Genomic DNA, 19,284 nt, shown 5'->3' on the forward strand with positions numbered 1-19,284 from the left:
CCACAAGAATGATGGTAACCACAGAGATGGCAAAGGAACTCAAAAGCCTATTCTGATATTTAAATGTAGACAGGCACCTCTTACGTTTATTCGCGCCTGATATTCAGCACTGCCCACCGAGTTCCGCGCCGTGCACCGGTACACGCCCCCGTCGCGGATCTGGGGGCCCGTGACGTTCATGTGGCTGATGGTGGTGCCGTCGGACATGGTGTGCTGGTTGGTGCGGTGGCTCCCGTCCCGCACGATGGGCTCGTCGTCCAGGGCCCAGGTGACGGTGGGGGGCGGGGCGCCCTTGGCCGCACACATCAGCGAGAACTGCTCCCCGGGGTTGACCACCTTCTCGCTGAAGGACGAGACAATGCGGGGCGTGCCATCTGCAGGGAGAGAGGAGCCCCCCCTCCTGAGGGTCACGGAGCCACAGGGAGACCGCCAGCCAGGCCACCCCGCCCTGGCAGAAGGGGAGGAGACAAAGCGGATGCTGACGACAATGATCACGACAGAGCTCCCATGGACACCGACTCATGTGCTATCCACACAGCCCTGTGACGCGCCCATTACTACCGCCCACGATTCAGGACTCCTGGATTTGAATCCTCCTGCAGTCACTCGTGAGCTCTGTGTCTTTGGGGAAGCTGCTCAACTTCTCTGAATCTTCCCATTTCTTATCTGTGGAGGATGGAGATATTGGGGACAGCCACTCTACCCCCCTCATACTGATGCTGGGAGGTCGAAATGGACGACTGCGTTAAAGATGCTTTGCGGGGCGCTTTTGTAAGCCTCAGTGAATGTCAGCTCCTGTCGCCTTTTCTTTTTCTGCCTCTCGCCTCCCTGCGTCAGTAAAGACGACGGGGCTCAAGAACCCCGTGTGGAACCAGGACCTGACTGGGCCAGACCCGCAGAGTCTGATTCCAGCCCTCATTCCAGCAGGTGGGAGCTGGGGTGCTGTGGTCCTGTTAGCAAAGAGCCTGAAGTTTGAGGCCTAGCTGCTGCCCAGAGGCACTGGTGCATGTGTGTGGCTGGAACTTAAGTCTCGGCTAGCTCAGTAACCCTGGACAGGACAATCAACCCTGCCGCCCTACCTTCCTCCAGGGAACAGGAGGCACGTAATTCCTGACCCTGGCCATCCTTCCGCACAGGGTCGTTGGAAAGGATTAAAGTACGCGTTATGCACTTTAGCAAGTAAAAACCGAAACAAACATTTAGAAAAAGGTGAGGCAAATGTAACGTGGTGTTTTACATCCCACCCACATTTCACACTAAGATGCTGACGTTAATCTGGTCTGCCAGTCCCCAGCTCCATTTCTGGGGGAGACTCTTACCTAAAATAGGGAAAGAGCGTGGCGCCTGGCAGAGCCTGGGACTGCACACTAGGGGTCACAGCCGTCGCAACCCCCTCCCCCCCCACTTCCTTTCCTGAACTCTCTCCCTTTCTGGCTGCCCCTCCCTCCCCACTCTCTGCCCTTCCCACCAGCCTCATTTCCTACATCCCTACTCCGGACCGGCCACCGACGGCTGTCCTCTGAGAAAATGCGCAGTGTGGGCAGTCAGTTAGTCAGGAAGTTCCCAGAGATGTAAGGGGCCCATCTTGAACTGGTCTGTGCCTGCCTTCTGTGCTTCCTCGTGAGGAAGAGAGGCCAGGATCTGGCTGGACAGGATCTGGCAGGGGCTGAGGGAGGGCGGCACTTTACTGGGTACTGTCCTGGGGTGAGGGATAAGGGGATGCCTAGTCCCACGGCTAGGAATGAGGACCCACAGGCTGTGACAGGTAGACCTGTGGGGCTTGCCTGGGTTTGGTGCCTTTGTTACTACAGTGAAAAATCCTTGGAAGCAATAGGATTGAGGGTTTTTTTTTTGTTGTTGTTGCTTTTGTAGCGACAAAGGAGCCAGGAAACCACTAAATTTATTGGTGAGGATAGGGTCTCTGCTAACCCCCACTGTATCTTTCTTTGTGCAGATAAGAAAAAGATGCCTCCTCTGTGTGGTCACAGCCTGGTGCCAGGGCTCACGGCTTGGCAAGTGGGATTCAAGATGGATTTCAGTCCTTACTCTTGGTCCGGCCCTCTTGGTTGGGCGCTTTGTGCAGTGAACACCCTGGGCAACCATACATATGTGCCAGGTGAGGAACCCTGGGTGGTAGTAAGTAGCTTTACAGGGAGAGAGAAGCAAGTGAAAACCCAGGTCTGTGATAAGAAACAGAGCCTGCTGTGAAGAAGCCTCGGTCATGGAGAGGATTCAAAAACCCATGAGGCTGGCAAGAAAGGCAGAGAATGCGGAGAGAAGGACAGCTAGAAAAAGAGGGCTCAGGGAAGAAGGCAGAGGAGGGGCCAAAGGTAGTGACTCCTGGTGGGCAGTCCCGGGGCCTCGGTGAGACTGAAAGCCTTTGAGGTCCTAAAGAACACTCCTTTAATAGTAAGATTCTGGCGATTTCGGAGGGCAGGGGCAAGACGGTCCAGTGGTTAAGAGACTTGAGTTCAGATCCCAACTCTTGACTCTTGGCAGAGCTGAATGACCTCGGGCAAATGACTGAAGCCTCAGTTTCCTCAACTATAAAAATAGGGAACTTAAAAAAAAAAAAGCATCTCCCCACAGGGCCCGTGGGAGGAGGAGCTAAGCCAGGCACCTGCCTGGACGGATGTCTGCTATCAGGAGGGGAGGGAGGCAGCCTGGGGCAGGGCACCTCCCGGCCAGGCCCCGGGGGTCCTGAACCCACCCCTGTGCTGGCTGCCCCAGCTCACCCTCCAGCACAATGATGGCGAAGTCCTGTGCGGTCTGGGCCTTGCGGGTGGCGAAGCACTGGTAGGCCCCAGAGTGGCTCTTCTGGGCGGAGGTGATGAGCAGGGTCTCGTTGCTGAGCCCGCGGATGGAGACGGCCTCGTCGGGCAGCACCAGCTCAGTGTTGCGGTACCAGCGGATGGTGAACTCCGGGGAGCCCAGCAGGGCACAGGACAGGATGACCGTGCTGCCAATGCCGGTCTTCAGCTTCTTTGGTGTCAGGGTCACGTGAAGGGGGTCTGGGCCAAGCCAGCAGGGGAGGGGTGAGGGGGAAAGGTGGGGGGAGGAAAAGAAAAGAGAAAGGGCTTACCGTGGAGCAGTGTGGCTGGGGGTGGGCTGGGGGAGGCCCTGGTTCTGTCTCCAGACTCCTGGTGAGGGGGACCGGGCCGAGTGAATTCCCTCTCTAGACCTCAGTTTACCCGTCTGTCAAATGTCAGCGTCAGGCCGGGTGGGGCCGGGGAGCACCCTTCAGCTCATAAGGAGGACGGGAGATTGGCTGGCTCGTCATCTCCCCTGACCCCCACCCCAGAAACCAGGGAGGCCCCCGGGGCCCTGCCACCTGTCTCTCACACCCATACAGGTAACCAATTTACACGCACCAGGACTCTGCTCTTCACCCCCACCTCCCCTGCCCCGCTGCAGGCCCCCAGCTCCCAGCCCGCAACCATCCTCCTCCCTTCCTGCGTCCCTCCATCCGTTCTCTGTGCTGTGGCTGGCTACTGCCCTGCTTGGGATGGCCATGGTGCCCAACAACTCCGTGTGGCATTCAAGGCCACTGGGGCCCCTGAGGACCTGCCCCCCCCTTCTCAGCTCCACACTCCTCGAGCAGCAGTGCCCTGTCTGGGCACCCTGGGCTATTTCTTGCCCCAGAGCCTCCATCTAGAGCATTCTTTGTCCCCTTTGCCTAAGGCCTACTCATCCTTCACACTGTGCTCAGGACATCTCTGCCAGGAAGACTTCCTAGATAAGACTCCCGTCCCAGGCTGGGTCAGGACCCCTCTTCTGGGCCTCCCTGTTTGTAGCTAGGACCACACGAAGCACGTGGTCTCTTAATCACTTCTCTGTGTCTGTCTCTCCCTCTGGGTGGTGAGCACTTGAGAGCAGAACAACGTCTCACCTTCCATCTCTGCCCCAGGCTGGCCTCTCTCCCCAGATCCCCGTGGGCTTGGGGTTCTCTATAGGAGAACCCTATACAGGACCCCCCGTGACGTAGCCTGGAGGATAGGGGACCCCAGCCTGGCTGGGCGGGGTGTAGTCAAAGTGCACAGGAGTCTGCTCACGCTGAGTTCTCCCGCTCTCCCCAAGTCCCCGCCCTGGAAACGCCAGTGCGCACGAGGCAGGTAGCATCCCACGCGTCCCAGTCCCCAGCTGGGGCTCCCACCTTGCTGCCCTGCACACTTGGAGACAAGATGGGCAGGGGCTTGGGGGGCAGAATGGGGGTGTGTGTGTGAAAAGCATGCTTTCCTGTCTATGGCCCCGGCAGAGAGGGGCAGTCAGAGAGGACAGACGGCGGAGAAAAGTTATGTCACTTTCCCTCGAACCTGGCTGTCCAGCTGAGCCCAGTGTGGGAGGAAGATGGGCAGCTGAGTGTCAGAGGGGGAATGAGGTGCACCTACATGTACAAGCCAGCTGGGGTGTGCCCATGGCTGGGGGCGGCCACTCGTACGTCCGGGCGCGTGTGCCCGGATGTGAGCATGTTGACGAGTAGCATGGGTACCGGTGTGATGTGTATGGGTACGGTATACGTGAGCACGTACGTACGGAGAAACGGGCATGTGAACTTTCAACCCACCTGCCTGAACGTGTGTGTACATGTGCGTGTGTCTACGTGTGTATGTGAGTATCTGCTCGCCTATGCGTCCTGAGGCGGGAGCTGTGAACACCACATTACCCAGAGTCAGGCTTGCTAATTTTCCGAGGACTCAGGGGCGTGCTGCCCTCCTGACCTGTGCCCTGAGACAGCGTGTGTGTATGTATGTGAGCATGAGATGAGAGAGAGAGACAGAGAGAGAGAGAGAGAGAGAGAGAGAGAGTGAGTGTGTGTGTGTGTGTGTGTGTGTGTGTGTGTGTGTGTAGCAGGAGGGTGGGGAACAGGGGGGAAGGCATATTGAATGATTTGGCACAATACTTAGGGCAAGGAGTGGGGTATCAGCCCTGGTCCCTCCCCCTGTCTGCCCTGCTGGCTGGGGCGCGTTAGCACGTGAGGAGCCCCCGTCCCCCGAAACGGGGCTCTAACCCAAGCATCTGCATCGTGCACCGTCCCTCCCAGAGTGTTTCCTGAGGCTCCTGCTCTTCCTGCTTCACATGTGCTCACATGTGGGGGGACTTCTTCCCAGCACTGCATGCAGATGATAAACGTACCCCGACTGTCAAGATGCCCTCGTCTATGGGAAGGAGACGGGGTCACATCTGAGCTGAGGACGACAGGAGACCAGACCCGGGAGGCCAGCCCGGCGGGGAGAACATCCGGGGGTCTGCAGACCTGCAGCTCTATGCTCTTGACATGGGTGGGGGTGGGGGTGGGGCGGGAGGGCTTCCCTGCTCTCAATCTTTATGACGGAGGGAACTTCTCTGCAGGATGGGAGCTGGATCCTCTCTGGACGGCCTCCTCCCACTTCCCAGGTTGAGTGACCCTCACGATGCTGTTCAGTACAGGATTCAGGGCCTCAGGCTGTGTTGTTGCTCTGCAGGAGTGAGATTCCCCAAGGGTCTCCAAATCCCAGGCAACCTACTGCCCACGCCCTTCCTGCAGCCCAGACAGCAGGCAACTCAGAGAGTCGGCCTCTGGATTCCAGGGCTGGAAGGGGCCTCTCCACTTTGCCGACGGGGAGCCCCAGGCCAGGTCACACGAGGCGGGGGTGGGGAGGGGTTCTCTGGCACCGGCCCCTCTGCCCACCTGGGGGCTCAGCAGCAGCAGGGGTCTGCTAAGGCTTTCCACTCTCCCCAGGGGCTCGCTGGACCCCAGGAGGCCCCGGGGATCTGGGATGGGGGAAGGAAAAGGCAGGACCAGAGCCGATGCCCCGCTGGTAGGTCCTGGGAAAGTTGCCTTGGTCAGTTATGCCTGTGTCTGAGCTGATTGATCAGTGCCCCGCTCAATTATTGCTAAATATTCTGAATATTGTCTCTGATGAGATACATACATCCTCTCTAGTGGATTAACATCAGCACTGTTTAGACTAGGTCAGACACTCCCTTCTCCCAACAGGCCGGGAAGTCCTGTGAGCTCACTACGGTCACTGTCACCCTCATGGTTCCTTCTTACCCTCGTGACCTCAGGAGGCAGGAAGCTCCCGGGATCATTATCCCATTTCGCGGAAGAGGACACTGTGGTGGTGATCACCGTTATGTGATTTGCCCAAAGTCGGTTACTATCTGATAAAGCCAGAACCAGGGGCGCCTGGATGGCTCAGTCGATTAGGTGTCTGACTTCGGCTCGGGTCATGATCTCATGGCTCGTGAGTTCGAGCCGCATGTCAAGCTCTGTGCTGACAGCTCAGAGCCTGGAGCCTGCTTCTGTGTGTGTCTCTCTCTCAGCACCTCCCCCACCCCCCACTCATGCTCTGTCTGTCTCTCTCAAAAATAAATAAACATTAAAAAAAAATTAATACCAGAGCCAAAAGCAGACCTTCTGATTTCAAGCCCAGAGTTTTCTGGGATGTGAAACTGTCTTCCCAAAACAGGGGATTATCCCCTGGGGCCGGCCAGAGGCAGGTGCGGTCCTTCCCTGTCACACTGCAGTGTTCTCAAAGGTTACTGGGGCTGGAACAGGGGCTTCTCCCACTCACCAATGACTGTGAGGGTGCCTGTGGCCTCTGCTGAGCCAAAGGTGTTGGTGACCTCGCAAATGTAGGTGCCGCTGTCCTCAGTCCGCAGGTCACTGATGGTCAACCCTGTGATGCGTTTGGTCCAGCGGCTGTCGGCAGGGAGGGGGCGGCCGTCCTTGAGCCAGCGGATGGCAGGGATGGGGTAGCCGGAGGCCGTGCAGGGCAGCTCCACGGTGTGGCCGGCCCACACTTCCTGGGAATGGAAGCCGTCCAGGATGGTGGGGATCGACTCGGCAGGGTCTGGAAGGCAGAGAGCATCAGTGGCCCTGGCGAGGCCTGAACAGGATGAATTGGGGGTGGGGGTGGGGAGGCAAGCCCCCAAACAGGCACCTGCTACCCCCGGATGGCCCGGTGTGGACAAGACCTCCTGATGTCCCCTGGGCCTCGGACTCTGGCCCAAGCTCTCCTACTCGGGCCAGACATAGGTCCTGAGAACCATGACTGGAAGCAGGGGCTTGTGGGGGAAGAGGCTGGGGAGGGCAGACTAGGCTAGAGTGACAGACAGACAGATGGAACAACAGAAACAGCGAGAGGTGCAGAGAAGGAGAGGGTGTGTGTGAGAGCTCCCTTCACAGAAACAGTGCCTGGAGTCTGGCCCAGACCCAGGAGCAGTCATACATACCCTGTGACACGAGAATCAGGACTTCTCGAATTTGCGATTCTTGTTAAGTCTTGCTCTGGGCCTCAGACTGGACTGGGGGTGCCCTTCAGGGATGCGGGGACAATCTGCCCTGTCCTGTCTCCTCCCACCCGCAATCCTGGCAAACTCAGAGAGGGCCGTGCATTTCCATCTGCACCCAGAAGGATCCAGAAGTTAAGCCTTCTGCAAACCACACCTGCCATCCCGAACGATTCTCTATTTTCCATTCTCGTACCAAGAGAAACCAGTGGCTGCCGGACCCGTGGCCCGGAACCGCAGAAGACCCGGGCCCCTGGCTGGCAGGGTTCTGTGTGTGATGCTGTGACATTTCTGAGTGGTGATCTGGCTGCTCACAGCCTCGTCCTTACCCTCAGAGGCCACCCCGAGTTTTCTGCCTTGGGGGACCTCCTCCTGCTATAAAACCTGCATAGGCTCCCCTCACCTACCTCCTCGTGGCAGTGGTTTCCCACTGGTGTCGTGCTGTGTCCCCACACTGCCCTCCCCGCCGGATGCCCAGCCTCCCGCTCTGCTCGGCCGATGCCTCTTCATCTTTCACAAACCAGCTTCCATGTCGCCCCTTCTGGATGCCCTCCTCCCCCCGCCACTCTCATTGCGTCCCCATAGACTTTCTTTCTCTTTTATTTTCAAACAACCTTTTCTTGTTGTAATGAAAGGGCGAAAAAATGTAACACACGCACACGGCAAAACTTCAGAAAGTAGAGAGAGGCATGAGGGCATGAGTGTGAGAGGGAGGCTCCCTCGCCCCTGCCCTCAGCCACCTCATCTCCCTCCCCAGAGGCCCCCACTGTTGCCGCTTTGCCCGCGGCCCTTTGCAACAGTGGTTAGCACCGGGCCACGTATCTGTCTTCTGCAGGAGACCGCCAGCATCTTGAGACAGTGGTGATCCATTGTATCTCCCGTGCCTGCAGAGAGCAGGGCCGTGGCTGTTGAACCACGGATGTCGGGAAGAGGACGAATGGGGGCACTCGGGCACAGGGCGGGCCAGTGGGCTGATTTGCCAGCTTGCAGAGTTTTTATAGGCTCGTAGACTAGGAGAGCTGGCTTAGCAGTCTTGGAGACCACAGACAGGGGAGGACCCTGAGACCAGAGAGGCGCGGTGACCTATCCAGGATCACACTGCAGAGCCTAGATCACCGGCCATGGTCTCCCTGACCCTTGCTGAGAAAATGGAACCGGAGATGGAATAATCTAATACTGACTTTTGCTCCCGAGCGAACGGTGAGAGCGGCAGACGCCCCCCCCCGGCCCCTCCTTGACTGATGGCAAATTTCTCCCGTCATCGGCGCATCTCCCTTGGAGAAGGGTTGGGCTAGGAATGCTCTTTGGGGGAAAGACTTTCTCGAAGACTCTCTACTCCCTCCCTACCGTTCGTAGCTCTTCCGAGGGAGCCTGGGCTGAGGATCAGGACAGCGCAGTGCCGGTGCGGGTCACGGATAAACTGTGTGACCGTGGGTGAGTCCTGTTGTGTCCCAGAGCCAAAGAGCTTGGCCGAGCGAAACCACTATGCAGATGTGCCCGGCAATTACTGTTTGGCACCCGCCCTCCCTCCCCACCAGCGTCTGCGGCCTCTTCCCCACACAACCCTGTGGGAACGGTCGGGATAAACAAACCCGGTGCCAGGCAAGAATTACTCAATGTGACACTTAATTGATGCAAAATACACAAATTCCGTGGCACAGCGCAGAATTTACAAGCGGAGGGGCCGACGGGGCGGTGGAGGAAGGGGCGGGGGGAGGGAATTAATCACCGAGTCTCAGGCGTGAAATTAAATTCTGAGGGAAAGAAACCTCTTTCATTACTCCGGAGCCGAAGTAAAATGCTGCGGCGTGTACGGGCGATAGCCCGGGGGGATCGGGCGCTGCCGGGGCTGGTGCGGGGCTGGGGGAGACAGATGGCTGGGCCCCGAGAACTCTCCGGGGGTGTGCGGGGGCTGGAGGGCTGGGGGCGCCCCGGGGAGGCTGCTGGGACCTCCCCCCGGTCGGACGAGCAGCGCTGCCCCGGAGAGGCACCCCGAACACGGCTTCTGCACCTGACTTCCCACTCCCCGAGCTGGGGCGCCCTGGGCTAGTCCGCCAGCCTCTCTGGTCACTGGTTTCCTCTTTATAAATGCAGATAATGTCTATTCCACGGAGTTAATGCTCGCGGAAGCTCCTGGAAAACGCTAAACAAGCACGTACATGCATAGAATGGTTGTTTCGGGGGTGTGTTATAGGGGGCTCTGGCTACTCTTGTCACTGCCTCCTTTACCTTGGACAATACAGAAAAATGGCTCTCCTCCCCTTCCCCAACACAGGCACTTTGGAAGGGAGGAGGAGTACTAACGCAGCAACAAGAGGCCACTGCCAAAACACAGCACTCCCTGCGGGGCAGAGCCCAGACTAAGCCTTTTCCATCTGGTATCTATTCTTCCCAACAACCCCCGGGGGCGGGGTATGTTTTGTCGCTCCCATTTTACAGATGAGGAAGTTGAGGTTTGAGACGTCCCTTCGTTTGGGCCAACTTGCACGTGGTGAGGCTAAGCCTAAACCTTGGGCTGGATTCAGAGTCCTTCCTTCCTGTCCTCTGTATCCAGCTCTGCGAGGACTGAAGGGGATGGTGGAGGCCCTCGTCCGATGACCATCAGAGACACTCTGCCACGTGGGTCCTTCTGCTCCTTCCTCTCGCCTTAGGGCCTGGGCAGACAGGGGCAGCCATCCCTTGGGGTGCGCGGGCTCAGACCCCCTCCCCCCCTGCCCCGGTGCCACCTCTCCATCTGTTGACCTGGAGCTTCCGGCTAGAGAGGGGCCGCACCCTTCCCAGCCACCAGCCGGGGAGCCCTCGGGGGTGCGGGCCACTACAGAGTGAACCGTCTCAGCGGCAACCACGGCCAGCCTCTCTCGCTCAGGACTGACCGAGCCCCGCCTCAAGCTGGAGAGGATCTGCGGTGTGTGGGGCCGGAGGCTGAGGCCCCGAGCTCCCCGACGTGCCCCCCTCGCACCCCCTCTGCACCGCCTTGGTCCAGTATCACTTGCGCTTTTGCCGAGACAAGCAGCTTGCAGATGGCCTTGTCACATCACATCACATCAGGGCCGTGTCACCGGCGGGGCCCCTTCCCCTTGGCTCCCTCCCCTTCCTTCCCTCCAGGTCCCTCCTGCTTCTTTCAGATCTCGTTCACTCTTGTCTTCCCCTCTGCCTTTGTCTCTCTGTGTAGGTTTTCTTCCGTTTTCTCCCTGTCCCGGGTCTACTCTGTGCCTGCGCCTCTCCCCTCGTCTGGCCGGGGGCCTCCCTATCTTTACTCCCGTGTCTCTTCGTCTCTGGTGCGTCTCTTGTTCTCTTCCTACCTCCCCCGCTTCTCCTCACCGCCGGTGGGGAATGGAGACCAGAAGGAGAACGGCTGGCATAACCTCCAGTCTAAAGAGTGTCTTTTTTGAGAGACACCTGCCCACGCCCCCCCAGAAGTGGAGGTGAGATTGGCAGGATGAAGGGGCCAAGTATGTGTGCAGGAGAAAGAAGCCGGCCTGCAGGAGGGGGATGTCTGCACTGTGCCCACGTTTTATGAGAAGCATGCAGATGAGATGCAAAACAGCATGTAGACAAGTCCCCATAATTTGGAAGGGAAGCACTCCAACACATTTGGGAGCTGGGCTGCAGATTCTGAAGTCCAGCCACGAAGATAGGGCCTCTCAGTACAGTCCCCTTGCCTTCCCGCATGACAGTTTCCCCTGGCATTGGTTAATTCCACAAATATTTACTTAGCACCTACTATGTGCCAGGCATAGGCCCAGGTGCTGGAGACACAGGGGAGAATGGGAGAGCCCCACCCCTGCCCTGCTGGCTCCCACTCTCCTGTTCTTGCTTCCAAACGTGCCGGGCAAATGAGAGAGGGGTCTGGGCTAGAGTTCATCTGGGTCCTCACCAAACCCCAGAAGGTCAGAGTCAGACAGAATCAGAGCGGTCGTCTAGTCAAGCTACTTCTCTGGGGTCCCCGAGAGGTCACGTGATTGGGTGAGCCGAGCCTCCAACACCACTGCTCTATCCGTTCACCCTCCCTCCAAAAGCCACTCCAATCCCACCTCCTCGAACAGCAGAGATGGTCAAATTGCAGGTCACAAACCGCGAGGAACTTGTGAAATCCATTTGGTAAGTTGCAACCAGCATTTAAGTAAATCAAAATTGGACAGCATCGAATAGAAAATATCAGAGTGCATTTAAATGCACATGGTAGGAAATACCAGAGTGCATGGCACAGGTTAGGATAAAAATGTGATCTATCTGTAGATCACAGTCAAAAGAGTTTGAAAAAGTACAGTTCCAGAAAGGCACTGTTCCTTGAGGGGTACCATGTGTCCTCCTTTACTCTGTGACTGGGGCAGGAATGGGGTGTTCAACTGACCCTTCGCATGGGGGTGTCCACACTCTGGATGCAGAGTGTGAGTCCTGGCTTTGCCTCCCACTGGTTAAACAGTTGGGGCAAGTCGCTTGGCTTCCCTAAGATCTGGTTTTCTCACCTGTAAAACACATCAGTGTATACCCCACAAGGCTATCACGGTGCCTAAAGGATAGCAGAGGAGTGAGATCTCTGGCATGCAGGGGACTTAATAACCGTTAGCTTCCATCCCTCCTAAAAGGTGATGATAATCATTCCTGGGGTGCCTGGGTGGCTCAGTCGGTTAGGTCTCCGACTTCGGCTCATGTCATTATCTCATGGGTTGTGAGTTCAAGCCTCGCATCGGGCTCTGTGCCGAGGGCTCAGAGCCTGGAGCCTGCTTCAGATTCTGTGTCTCTCTCTCTCTCTCTCTCTCTCTCTGCCTCTCCCTGCTCACGCTCCGTCTCTGTCTCTCAAAAAAAAATAAAATAAACATTAAATTTTTTTTATTGTGATGATCATTCCAGAATAAGAATCCTTTATTTAATTTACAAATAGTTTTGCTTCTGAATTCTATTCTGCCTACTTTTAAGCTATAACAAAAGAGACACATGCACTCATAAATAGGTCAAATAGAATCTTAAAATATATTTAGAGACACGAAGGAAAAAAAACTTTCCCTATCTGATCTAATTGCACCTAATCGTTAACTATGTTTGAATATCAGGTTCTATTTAGGAGCTTCCTGGCAGCAAAGGCAAAAAAGGAAACAGAAGATGGATTCCATTAACCCTCATTATCTGATAAATGACAACACATCAGTTCTTCAGGTGAGCTCGCTTCCTTAGGTACAGACTCTGAAGTTCTTACATGAAGGGCCCTCCACACCAAGCTGGACCACTTCTGCCCCAGGAGGTCCTATGTTTGTGTTCCTTAAGCTCCTTCTCCGAGGCTCCCGACTGCCTAGATACACAGCAGCCTTCCCGGTCCCTGGTGTGGACGTGCCCACCCCAGGGCTGGGCTGGCGCCCGCTGCAACCCCCTCACCTACCTGTCACAGAGAGGCGGGCCCCATTGCTCTGCCGGGTCTCCCCGCTATATTTGTGCTTGGTGATGCAGCGGTAGGTGGAGAGGGCGTCCTCTTTCTGCACGTCAGAGATGTACAGCCCGCCGTGGTGAGTAATAAAAAACCTGTTTTCTGGAGACAGAATCAAGATATAATCCATTACTCCCTTGGCTGGGCACACCACCAGAAGCAATTCAGGCCGGCGGCCGGCCTTTCTCCCAGAACCGTTATTCCTTTCAGTGTTAGATGCTTCAGAGTTTTACAGAGGTATAGTAGGTTTTAGGGTCAGACCGAGACCTGGGTTCCAAACTGACTTGTCCACTTATCAGCTGTGTGATCTCGGAAAACTTACTTAACTTCTCTGAGCCCTATCTGTACAACGGGGTGCAAATAACACCTCGCGGGGTGGATATAAGGATTAAAAATAATAATAAAGTGGCACATAGCAAGTGAGGGTCAGTGTCGCCTAATGAATGTCAGGCCTCATCTCTCCTATGTCTGTGCGAGAGCTTGCAAAGCTCTTTCACGTCCATCGCTCACTTGTCCTTACAACCGTTTGTGTGTCCTCTCCATTTTCAGGTCACACGGCCAGTAAGCAGAGCAGAACTCAGCCTTCTGGTTCCCAGCTCTGTGTACTAAACCAAACACAAGCGAAAATCCCTTTCTCTCGATTTCAATCATATATTCACTCATCAAACAGTTACTGAGGCCAAGCTCTGCCAGTAGTGGGGACACAGAGATCCAGATACACAGTACTAATTCAACACACAGTTCTCGAACGCTCGTTTTGTGCAAGGCGCAGGTGCAGGCACTGTGCTTTGCTTTTCCAGGTCCTACCGTCAGGACTCGGCAGGGAAGCCAGAAGGACAGGCAGTAAGACACCCATTTTGCTGATGGTGACATATGACTCCACTTAGAGATGGAATGGGTTTCCAAGGTCCTGGGGCAGACCTTGAATTTGAGCTAGTGAGCGCTGATTTTAAAAGGGGAGAATGTGGACTTGACAGTTGGGGAGGGGCTTGCAATCAGCTTCAGACTCCCCTAAGCTCATGGCAGGGCCCTCCCACCCAAGAGCCAGCCAAACTGGGATTGAGGAGCTAAGTTTGGGTCCCTCTGCCTGCTCTCTGGGGGCTAGGCTGCTTCCTCCCGCAGGCATGGAAGATGCTAGGTGGCCATTTCCACCAGGAGTGGGCACTGGAATCAAGACAGTGACAGTGACTTGAAAAAGAAGCTGCAGGGGAGAATGGGAGGACCTTCTAACATCAGAATGACAGGCGTTCATAAGGAAACATCCGGGGTAGCCTGTGCCCTTCAAATCCTATTATTTGGAAGTCTGCTTCCTCCCACCTGGGGGCTGAGTGACACCCCCCTCCCCCGCAACCCCTGATAAGAGCTCTGATACTGGCTCACTCTCCTATTAGAAATATTCTGGGTGGCTCAGTTGGTTGAGCATCCGACTTGGGCTCAGGTCATGATCTCGCGGTTTGTGAGTTCGAGCCCCGCGTCGGGCTCACTGCTGTCAGCGCAGAGCCTGCTTTGGATCCTCTGTCCCCCTGGCTGTGCCCCTCTGCTTGTGCTCTCCCCAAAATACATACATATATATATTTTTTAAAAAAGGAATATTCCGTGACGCCCCACCCACCAAGCACAAGCCTCAGTACCGGGGGACGGGGATCTCACCGGTGACACTTTGCGACAAGGCACATTGTATGTAGGGCTGAGAAGCTTCAAGTGTCTACCACAGCTTTGACAAGGTTCTCCAGCCTTCCTCGGAGGATCTGTGGCTTCAGCAGCCCCTCCCAAAGTGGAGAGCTCTGACTTTTAGAGAGATCTTCCTGGGTCACAGTTGGTCTCCTCGAGGCTCCCTCCATGGGTCCTGGTTCTACTCATGAGAGCCCCACAGAGCTATCCTGAGCCCGGGTCACTGCCACACTGCCACACACACTGGAAGGGAGCTGTCATGCCCTTCAATGTTTCTGCAGCCTAAGCAGCGTAGGGGTTTGTGTTTTAGTATTTATTTAATATGGTTTCAAATACCTTCGTCAATCTGGGTGATCTCTTGTTTCTTAATAAACTTTGGTTTATCCGCACATCTCCTAATCTTCCCGCTCTCCCATACACCTTTGTATAGGACTAGACCTACTATGTGCCACCACTTGGCCAAGTGGCCGGGACCTAGCAACTGGCTTCGCGTGACCAGCGCAGGAGAGGGCTGGGGCCAACCCCCCCAGCCCAACATGGTTTGCTTTCTACAGGGGACAGAGCGGGAGTAGAAGGCAGCCCCATCACCCCATGGTCTCACACTCGACTGGCACTCAGCCAGCGCCCTGGTCTTGTGTCTGTGAACCGCTGTGAGTACACCTGCCGTCTCTCCACCCTCGGACACCTGGCTGTTGTGGGCCCACACCTGGGACGTCACATGGTTCCCCCCGGTGAGTGACGTGTTGCTGGGACCCACCCCCCCCCCCACCCCGGGTGCATGCTTGGCCATGTGGCAGGATGCCAGTCCTCTGGACCCCCGCCGTGCCCCTCCGGCACACGGACCACACCTCGCAGACCCCCGCTCAGTGCTGTGGGTAAGAGACGTGGAGGAAAGTGGGAGGGAGCCCAGCCCTGCTGCCGGCAGTCGGAGAGGACCCGGGGGAAGCACAGAGAAAGCCTGGCTTCCCCGCCAGACTCTGAACGTGCCGTTTTGTCTCCATGTTGTGACATCCCAAAGTCAAATGCGGAAGCTCTCCCGTGATTTATTATGTAACTGGGACTGGAATGCAGAAGTATGGGAGGGTGCTGCTGATCAGAAGTACCCGGCCGGGGGCGTGGTGGCGGGGTGAGGAAAAACAGGAAGGACCCCCGATCCGGCACCAGCAGCTTGGCCCCCGTGATCTCACAGCTCCCCGCACCCCAGGAAGACGGTGCATTTGGTCCTACTGGAATTCGAAGCTGGGAAGGGGTGCTGCGGTGATGTGGTGGGGAGCTGGGGTTTCTATAGCAACAAGCAGCTGCTGCATCTGATGTTTCACATCCTTCATTGTCCTCATTTCCCCCCTCCCTTCCCCCCTTCTTGTGCATATTTAATTGCAGTAACGTTTCTAGACACAGTGTATCATTCCTCCTGAAACAAAGGCAGGCCGGCCGCAGCCAGGGGGATGCACAGTGCTGGAGAGAGGGGACGGAGAAATCAGGGTATTATGTTAATCCCCCCTGGGGGCGGGGGGGCTCGTGCAACATCAGTTCTGCATGTTTGATGAGAATCAGATGACGGGCCCTGCTGGGGAAGGGAAGCAGCAAGAGGCCTGTGGAGTGAGCGGCAGGCGGCGTTGGGCGGGGGAGGCACAGCCAGCTGGTGGGGGGTTCAGAGGGGCCAGGGCCCCACAAAACGGCTGGCCTCTAAGGCTGGCTCTCCGATGGGGTGCCCTGGCAGTCGGGCAGGCCCCACCCTGCACTCCAAATGGGACCAGCCATCCCTGGAATGGGTAGAGGGGCAACTATCCTCTACCCTGGCCCCTTCCGCCAGCGGGTAGGCTGGGTCCGGCCGGAGGAAGGACAGAGTGGCAGCCGTGACCACTGGGTCCAGCTTGCATCCTGAGGCCACGTGGGAATGCGTGTCTGGGTCATGTTTGGTCGACACCAAGATGGGGAGGTACGAATGGCATTTCGTGGTCAGGGGCCACCAATGCTGGATATCTTAGGTAATAAATACTGTCTGACCCCAAATGCCAGTAGTGTCAGCATGGGTTTATGCTGCAAGATCACTTTCCCTTAGGTGCCAAGCTTGGGACATGAGACCGTGTGCAGGGGCGCCCGGGGGGCTCAGTCGGTTCAGCATCCGACTCACGATTTCAGCTCAGGTCATGATCTCGCGGTCGTGGGGTCGAGCCCGGCATCGGGCTCTGTGCTGATAGCCAGGAGCCTCCTTGGAATTCTCTGTCTCCCTCTCTCGCTGCCCCTCCCCTGCTCGTGCTCCGTCTCTGTCTCTCAAACTAAATAATTAAGCGTTAAAAAAAAAAGGACTGTGTTTAAACGTGGACTCTGCCATTGATGCTGCTTGTGTGTCACATGTCACAGGCCGTGGCTCATCTGTGAACAGGCCCATGACCAGGAAAGTGCTGAGTGTGGTTAAGGAAACCTTTCTTTTTATTTATTTTTTTTTAATTTTTTTTTTAACGTTTATTTATTTTTGAGACAGAGAGAGACAGAGCATGAATGGGGGAGGGTCAGAGAGAGGGAGACACAGAATCCGAAACAGGCTCCAGGCTCTGAGCTGTTAGCACAGAGCCCGATGCGGGGCTCTAACTCACGGACCGCGATATCATGACCTGAGCCGAAGTCAGCCGCTTAACGGACTGAGCCACCCAGGCGCCCCTGAAACCTTTCTTTTTAAAAAAATTTTTTAAAATGTTTATTTATTTTTGAAGGAGTGCGAGACAGAGCATGAGTCGGGGAGGGGCAGAGAGAGAGGGAGATGCAGAATCCAAAGCAGGCTCCGGGCTCCGAGCTGTCGGCACACAGCCCGACGCGGGGCTCGAACTCGTCGACCAAAGATCATGACCTGAGCCGAAGTTGGACGCCCAACCGACTGAGCCATCCAGGCGCCCCTCTTCTTTTTACTATTACTAAAAATACTCCACCTGCTTCACCATCCTTCTTCCAGATGATCTGGAGCAGGCCTCTCCTTTTTTTAAAGCTGCATATTTACCAAGTACCTAATACATGTCAGGGCAAGGATTTTATACACATTATCTTATTCAATCCCCACAACCCTTTGCAATGGATACTGTTATTTTTACTAACCAAAGCACAGAGAGGTTAAATAACCCACCCATAGTCACACAGCTAATAAGGGGCAGAGCCCAGATCGTTAGTCTACTTCTTACGCTCTTCCAAATCTCGGTGTCGACGGAGTCTTCTAGAATAGCAGCACCTCTCATAGGAACATATGGTCAGCCAGCCTCTGCTTGGCCGCTTCTGTCAGTGGGGTGGTCACTACCTTACAAAGGAACGCTCATCTGTTCGGTTCAGTTTGGCTTGATTTATCAAGTCTTTCTGGGGCACCCCTCAGTCCTGGACTGGGCTCCCTGGAGAGGTCTTGGACCTAGTCTCTGGTCTTTGGGATTCCACAGTTAGAAGACAATGTCCTACCACCAGGAAGGGGCCTGTTTGGGGGCTGCTGAAGGGTGGGGAGGGGATTCAATGAAGGCCATCGTCGAGAAGAGGAAGATTAAGACGGGCCAAGCTAGCTGGTGTGGTTGGCCGAGCCCGGGACTGGATTTCGGAGACTGGATTGGAGTCCGGGCTCTGCCACTAATGATGGGGTGTGTACTGGGTTGAAGAGTATCTACCCCATCCCCCCTCCCCCCGCCCCCGCCAAATTAATGTCTACTCAGAGCTTGCGAATGGGACCTTATTGGAAATAAGATCTTGGCCAACACAATCAAGTTAAGGTGAGGTCATACTGGATGAGCGTGGGCCCCGAATCCAGTGTGTTCTTCTAGGAACAGGGAAACTTGAACACAGGCACACGAACACGGGGAGAAGGCCATGGGAAGACAGAGGCAGAGATTGGAGCGATGCGTCTGTAAGCCAACAGACGCAGGCATTGCCAGCAACCCCAGAAGCTAGGCAAGAGTCGAGGAAGACCCTCCTCCAGAGCCTGAGGAGGGAGCAGGTTCCGCCCACACCCTGATTCGGGACTTCTGGCCTCCAGGACTGTGAGGCAGTAAATCTCCCTGGGTTAAGCCGTCTGGTTGTTGCAATTTGCTACGGGAGCCCCGGGCAACCGACACAGGGTGACCTGAGGGGAGTCCGGTCATCTCCCAGGCCCTCCGGTGTCCCGTCTGCAAAAAGAGGAAGAAGGTGGATCCGGTGTGTGTCTTGAAGCATGCCTATACGTTAGAATCATCTAAGGAGCTTTTAAATTAAACTCAGAATCTCTGGGTGTGTGGCCTGGAAACCGGTATCCAAAAAAAAAAAAAAAAAAAAAGCTTTTCGGGTCATGTAATGTGCAGCCAGGGCACAGAACCACTGGGTGAGATAAACTCCTGGGGCCCCTTTGCTCTGACAACTGATGTCTCTATGACGGCACCAAACTTTGGAGTCTCGCTTCTCCTTCAGGAAAAACGACTTAATAAACGGGACTTGTGTCCCAGAGCTGTTGGGAGAGTCAGACGAAATACAGCATGCGAGGGTCCCCAGCAGGAGCGGCCCCACCTCAAGGACGTGAGGGGCTCTCAGTCCCCGTGGCCAGGCTTCCTGCAGATTTCCCCCCTGCCTTCTTCCCCAGGAGCTTGGGAATAAAGGGGACCCTCCTCTGCAATTCGGAGGCCCCGCACACAGGTGCTAAGGGAGCCAACGGCATCTTCTCTGTCTTTTTCTAAAAGGTCAGGGAGCCGGGCCTCCGAGACTCCCGAGAGCTGCAGGAGCCTCGCACAGAGGATGATAGAAACCTCGGGGCTCCTGGTGGCTCCAGAGGGCCGTGAGGGGGAACAGCTGCCCTCTGCAGAGGTGCGGCCTCTCTCTGCTTTCAGAGGCAAGTGTCAGGGGAAGTTTGGTGGGGAGAGGGTGCCGGGCAGAGGAGGAGGAAGGACCGAGGGTTTTTCGGGAAGGTGTGAGCTGGACGG

At 56.1% G+C, this 19,284-nt stretch overlaps 1 protein-coding gene across 1 annotated transcript in view; it reads right to left on the bottom strand.

The window, feature by feature from the left end:
- DSCAML1 (DS cell adhesion molecule like 1) overlaps positions 1–19,284 on the bottom strand; it is a 349,305-nt gene that overhangs the window by 91,986 nt on the left and 238,035 nt on the right. Inside the window, 4 exon segments of the mRNA XM_042906006.1 lie at positions 78–374; positions 2,736–3,011; positions 6,558–6,836; positions 12,653–12,799. Coding sequence (XP_042761940.1) covers positions 78–374; positions 2,736–3,011; positions 6,558–6,836; positions 12,653–12,799 — 999 coding nt within the window.

Source organism: Panthera leo, chromosome D1 (assembly GCF_018350215.1).
Source record: "Panthera leo isolate Ple1 chromosome D1, P.leo_Ple1_pat1.1, whole genome shotgun sequence".
Classification (NCBI taxonomy): Eukaryota; Metazoa; Chordata; class Mammalia; order Carnivora; family Felidae; genus Panthera; species Panthera leo.